Genomic DNA, 6,243 nt, shown 5'->3' with positions numbered 1-6,243 from the left:
AGCAGGATCGTTCTGAAGTGCTTGCCAGGGACATGGATGGGCGGCGCAATGTCCTGCAGTTTCTGAACCGTCCAATCGATGCCGGTCTGAATTTGGATAGCATCCCACGAACGGTGCAGCTGTACAGCCAAAGATCACATGCGCTGGCGTTTCTTCCGCTGCATGGCAGACATCACACAATGCATTGTCCACAATCCCTTTCTTAATCAGATTGGTCTTGCACTGAATTCTCCCCTGCCATAGCAGCCATGCGAAGAATTTCACTCTGTTGTTCCACACAAACTTTGCCCAAGGGTCCAGAGTGCGTGGAATTGGCTGTTTTCAGTGTCTTATAGAGTGTAGAGGTGTCTAGATCGCCATTCCTTCTGAACAGCTGGCTCTGACGTCGATCTTTGGTCTCCCCTAGTTGGTGTTGCTCCTTGATCTGTGATGCCTGAGAGTTAATTAAAAATAGGAAGATACGATGGCAGTCTGACTTTGCCCTGCTTCGAAATCAATGCCCTAATGATGTAAGACTTTGTAAACATCTTGCGGGCCGCTTAGGGCCAAATATAATACAGGTGGGGAACTCCCTGCCTTGACATTCAAAAAAAAAAAAGTCAATGCACTCTTAGAGACAGACTCTGAGCTTACAGCAACAGGAGGAAGCAGCGAGGAAAGGGCCGGTGCGCGGCCCGATCGAGTGTCATTGCCTCCTCTCAGCAATCCACTCATCTCAATAATTAACAAATGGACCCGTTTCAAAAATAATTAACAAAGGGATGGGCACAAGAGAAGAGACTAGTCCAGCCAAAGTGGCACCTCTATTTACCATACCCATCTCAAGTCAAATCCACTCGATCGCATCAGCTTACAATTACAATCTCTTTCTTATACGACTCTTCTCGTCAAAGCAATGGTTCTTGAAGCGTCGTTTGCCGCTGCAGCGTCAGTGCCATGGATCTTCCTGCTCGGTGGTCTCACGGGCCTGGTGCTCCTGTGGCAGACCGGGCGGCTGCTGCACCAGCTGTGGTGGCAGCCTCGGCGTCTCGAGCGGGCGCTGCGTGCACAGGGCATCCGCGGCACGTCGTACCACTTCCCCGCCGGCGACCTCAAGGAATACGGCCGACTGGCCAAGGAGGCCTGGTCTAAGCCCCTGCCGCTGCGTTGCCACGACACCGTGCAACGAGTCGCGCCGTTTCTGTATCAACTTGTCCGGGAGCACGGGAAGACGAGCATGTCTTGGTTTGGCCCCAGCCCCAAGGTGGCCATCGTCGATCCTGAGCTTGCCAAGGACGTGCTGTCCAACAAGTTCGGTCACATGGAGAAGCTCAAGTTCCCCGGGCTGTCCAAGATAATGGGCGACGGCGTGTTGAGCCACGAGGGTGAAAAATGGGTCAAACACAGGAGGATCCTCAATCCTGCTTTCCATCTTGAGAAGCTCAAGGTACACACGAAATTTCTGATACGATGCTAATTTCGTTTCTTTTTCTTGTACATATATATTATTGCATATATATAATTGATCCTTGCAATGAATTTGTTACTGCACAATGTGCAGCGCATGCTGCCAGCGTTTTCTGCGTGCTGCCAAGAGCTGGTAAGCAGATGGGCGGAGTCCCTTGGCTCTGACGGTGCGTGCGAGCTGGATGTTTGGCCTGAGCTGCAGAACCTCACTGGAGACGTCATTTCTCGCACCGCGTTCAGCAGCAGCTACCATGAAGGAAGAAGGATTTTCCAGCTACAAGCGAAGCAAGCTTTGCTTGTCATGACGAACATTCGGAAGATTATGATTCCCGGTTACATGTGAGTTAGTACTACTTCAACTTCCTTGCTGTTTAGTACGCCTACTGATTAAACAGTTCATTTGGAACATTTTTTCAATTATAGAATGATCTTAATTATCCAACAATTAATAGATTGTTTGTGGTCGTGTGCGTCTTTGATGCAGATAACATTGTTGCATTATATCGAGAAAAAAACTCAATTTATAACTAACACTCTTAGTTCTCCTGACTAGTGTATACTAAAATAAAATGTTTATTATGGGTTTACCTTTGTCAGGTCCTTGCCTACCGCAAACAACAGAAAGATTCACAAAAACAACAAAGAGGTCGAATCAATTCTGCGAGATATAATTAGGAAAAGAATTCAAGCAGTGAAACAAGGCGAGAGCACGAAAGATGACTTGCTGGGTCTATTGCTGGAGACAAACATGAGAGAGGGAGACGGGAATAATAGCGAATCTACCGGCATGGGGATGACGATAGAAGATATCATCGAGGAGTGCAAGGTATTCTATTTCGCAGGAATGGAGACCACATCAGTGCTGCTCACATGGACAATGGTTGTACTAAGCATGCACCCAGAGTGGCAGGACCGTGCGAGGGTGGAGGTGACAGGTTTGTTTGGCAAAAACAAGCCCGAGTATGAAGGCCTAAGCCGCCTTAAAATCGTGTGTACTTTTTTTTCATTCAGATTACTTATTTTTTATTCATTCAGATTACTATGCATAAGGATGAGTAAAATGGCAACGTATGTATATGGTGCAGGTGGCCATGGTCCTTTACGAGGTTCTCCGGCTGTACCCGCCAGCCACTTCTTTCGCCCGGAAAACAAACAAGGAGATGGAGATCGGCGGCATCACCTACCCCGCTGGCGTGATCTTGGAACTGCCCGTGCTCTTCATCCACCATGACCCAGATATTTGGGGAGGTGACGTGCACGAGTTCAGGCCCGACAGATTCGCCGAGGGGATCTCCAAGGCATCCATGGACTCGGGCGCGTTCCTCCCGTTCGGCTGGGGGCCGCGCATCTGCATCGGACAGAACTTCGCGCTGCTCGAGGCCAAGATGGCGCTGTGCATGATCCTTCCGCGATTTGAGTTTGAGCTCGCGCCGTCGTATACTCATGCGCCGCATACCGTGATAACGATGCATCCTATGCATGGAGCGCAGCTAAAGCTCAAAGCAATATGAGCCCGACATGATGTTCACCATAGTGGTCTTGTTATTGTTGATGCAACATTAGAAATAAAATGGGCCTTTCCGTGTTAACGTCGGATGTAAAAATCTTCACATAGGGACTTTGTGCTTTTCATGTATCATTGGTGCTTTATTAGTTTTTCTTTATTTACTCATTATAAACATGTGGATTTGTATATGTGAGAGAAGAAATAAAAACAGAAAAGAATGAAAACCCATGGAGAGAAACAAAAGAGCTGTCTGTGCACTACCGGAAACAGTGACTTTGCCGTGTGCCACAGGCACTCGGTAAAGACCAAAAAACACTTGGCAAAAGCTTTGCCGAGTATAACACTCGGCAAACAGCACACTGCATCTACAGTGTCGGTAAACGTCTCTTTGCCGATTGTTTTCTGTCGGGCACTCGACAAATATTTTGACGAGAGCTGAAACCGACGCTCGGCGAAAAAAAGTAACGCGACGGCGCGGAGATGGTCACGGCGCGTTTGCCGAGTGTCCCAGACCTGACACTCGGCAAACCTGAATTCTTTGCTAAGTGTCCAATTTCTAACACTCGGCAAACCAGCCTTCTTTGCCGAGTGTCAAATCCCGGGCACTCGGCAAAGCTGTCATCTTTGTCGAGTGTCAAATACTGGACACTCGGCAAAGACTGGCCCAGAACGTACAAATGTTGGCTTCTTTGACGAGTGTCACAGCGCAGACACTCGGCAAAGAAACCATTTTAGTCCCAGAATGCACAATTTTTGGCCACGTGTCCTCTTTGCCGAGTTTTTTTTTACCCTGGCACTCGGTAAAATTCCTCTTTGCCGAGTGTAACCCTCGGCAAAGCGTTCATATATTCCTTGTTTTTATTGTTCGGTCACGTATAACGTACCCCACTCAAATAAACATTACAGGCATCACACATAGTTCACAATAAGCATCACAGGCATGTCATATAGATATATCGACAACACATAAATGCAGATAAACTTTAGAATCACTAGTAGGTTCATTCGCAATCACAAATAGTCACAAGTAGTCACAGGTAATCCACAAATGTAAATGCAAATAAGATCACAAGTAGTCACTTAGGCCACGAGTTCTACTGCGACCACGCTGGGTCATGAGGCTCATTCGATGCCGCTAATTGATGCTGCACAAAGGAGAAGAGATTGCATGTGTGAGACAAGATTGAACAATACATATGGTCTCTCTACTGCCTAACTAGTATAACCCTTGCAACTATCAGCAATATCTTCTCAGTTGCATTGTGCTCTAGTATGATTGCTTAAGTACTAGTTGGTAACAAACATATAGCATTAGTCACTAAGTTTCTAGTGTCTGAGCATTTTGTAAGATTGATTCTGCATAAACTAGAAACGGTGATTATAAGGTTGTAAAGCAACTCACAGTGCCTGAAACAATATTTGGAGCAGGTTGAGGAGGAGGGACTGGCATCGGTGGCGGAGGTTGACCGATTGCAGCATAAACACCCCTCATATATTCAAACATCTGCAGCTCCATCCTCTGCCGCTCTGCCTCCATCTTTGCCTCTAGCTCCTCCCGGCGCCTCGTTTCTTGTTCCAGCTGAGCCTACAATATTTTATCCCAATGTTACAATGCAATGCAAAAGTATGTAAAAATCAATGAACGATGAATAAAACAGAAATAACTTAGAGTGCGTTCATCTAAAACCATGTAGAGTCCAGTCGTGGGCGTATCGCCGAACTGGAACTCATGCTTCGTGCTCGAATCTGGGAGAGAGTGGGAGTACTGGCCGTGTCGATTGTGCTGTTGCCAATCCAGAACCAGCCATGCTTCTTGCCTTCTCCCGCCCTCATGACCACTTCTCCATCAAGGTCATGGGCGCTCGGATCGTACTCTGGGCCATGGACCACCCTTGCCATCGATGTGTATCTATCGAGGCGGCTGTGGACAAACTCGTTGTTGTACGTCGAGGGCGGGTCCTCCGGGTTGTAGGCGACGTCGAACGTCGCCTTGCCGGAGTGTGGAGGACGCTTGGAACGCAGTGCCGGGAAAGCCCTCGACGCGGATGCCGGGTGCACGGAGCCGGGCGTATAGGGCCGGGAACGCCGCCACGGGTTGAAGAAGAGGAACCGGTTGTACCAAGAACTTCGTCTCCCAGGCGGGGAGGATCTGCGCCCGTGGATCATGCTGCCGGTGTTCTTGGGCACGTCCTTCACCTCCGGATAAAGCGGGGGCGACTCCTGGTTCGTCCCCTTCCTCTTGCCTTTGGCCACGATCTCTCTATTGTATCGTATCTGGGCTAATCTCAAGCGGCTGTGCACCGAGGTTGCTGCGATGGTGTCAGAGATGTTCGTTCATCCGATGCCTGGTGACAGGTAGGAGGCCATGAGGTTCTGAGCCACATCTATGAAGGCGACGAGCAAACAAAATTCAAATTTGTTGGTGAGATAGGTCTTCGTCGGTTAATTTCTGTTTGCACAAATGAATTGGTCTCATGATTTCGGATATGGATGCTTGGGAAATTCTAATCTAATTTTTTGTATATGGTTTTACTGTGGATGATCTGAATATGTATGAATGCCTCTTTCAGAATGTCTCTTCTGCCTCCAGTACGTTTTGTACCTACCGTTCAGAAAATAATACCAGATTTTGGAAGTTCATACATATCTCAGCTTTAGTGATCTATTTTTTTACTGCCATTTATTTACTTATATTGATAAATGTGCCTTACATATTCTGCCTCTATGGGTACTAGCCCTACTAAAATAAGTGATTGCTTCTGTAAGTATTATTTTTGTTGATTCTTCTAAAGTAATCATGTCCTCATCCACAAGGTAGCATGTAAATTACAGTAAGCTACGAAAAGATAATGGTAGGCCCTCTGGCTACAAGTTAGACTCTTGCTTCAGTTTATATCTATATATGACATATCTGAGTTCAGTTTTAGTATTTGATTATACATTTTCCTTTTCTAAATTTCAGTTCGCTTAGCGAGCAGAGTGCTGTCTCTTTGCAGAGACAGGCTGAAAAGGTAGATGACCATCACTACCGGTCTACTGTAGATAAACATCTTATTGTCAAATCCCTTGCTATTCTTGCATTGGAGTATATATGACCAGAATGCAATGAAATCATGGCCATAATGACATAATGATCTGAAAGTGCTTGAACAGAATTTTTTTGCCAATTGGTTAGGCATGACTGAAGTTTTGCCGATGCTGCAGTCTCTGTCATGTTTAGCTAGAACCTCTCTGCAGGATGATTTGGTTGACTTAATTTACATGGCTTATGTATTTAGTAATCATTTAGT

The 6,243-nt window shown here is 46.7% G+C and overlaps 1 protein-coding gene across 1 annotated transcript; it reads left to right on the top strand.

Moving 5' to 3' along the window:
- The first annotated feature begins 892 nt into the window (after positions 1-892).
- LOC136485283 (cytochrome P450 CYP72A616-like) lies at positions 893-2,984 on the top strand. The gene is made up of 4 exons (XM_066482195.1): positions 893-1,426; positions 1,541-1,785; positions 2,044-2,434; positions 2,532-2,984. Exons 1-4 carry the CDS (start codon positions 896-898, stop codon positions 2,955-2,957), a joined length of 1,593 nt encoding a protein of 530 aa, XP_066338292.1. The 5' UTR covers positions 893-895; the 3' UTR covers positions 2,958-2,984.
- The last annotated feature ends 3,259 nt before the right edge of the window (positions 2,985-6,243 follow it).

This window comes from Miscanthus floridulus, chromosome 10, assembly GCF_019320115.1.
Source record: "Miscanthus floridulus cultivar M001 chromosome 10, ASM1932011v1, whole genome shotgun sequence".
Lineage (NCBI taxonomy): Eukaryota > Viridiplantae > Streptophyta > Magnoliopsida > Poales > Poaceae > Miscanthus > Miscanthus floridulus.
Note: the sequence above shows the minus strand (reverse complement) of the source record. Positions and strands in the feature narration are given on the sequence as shown.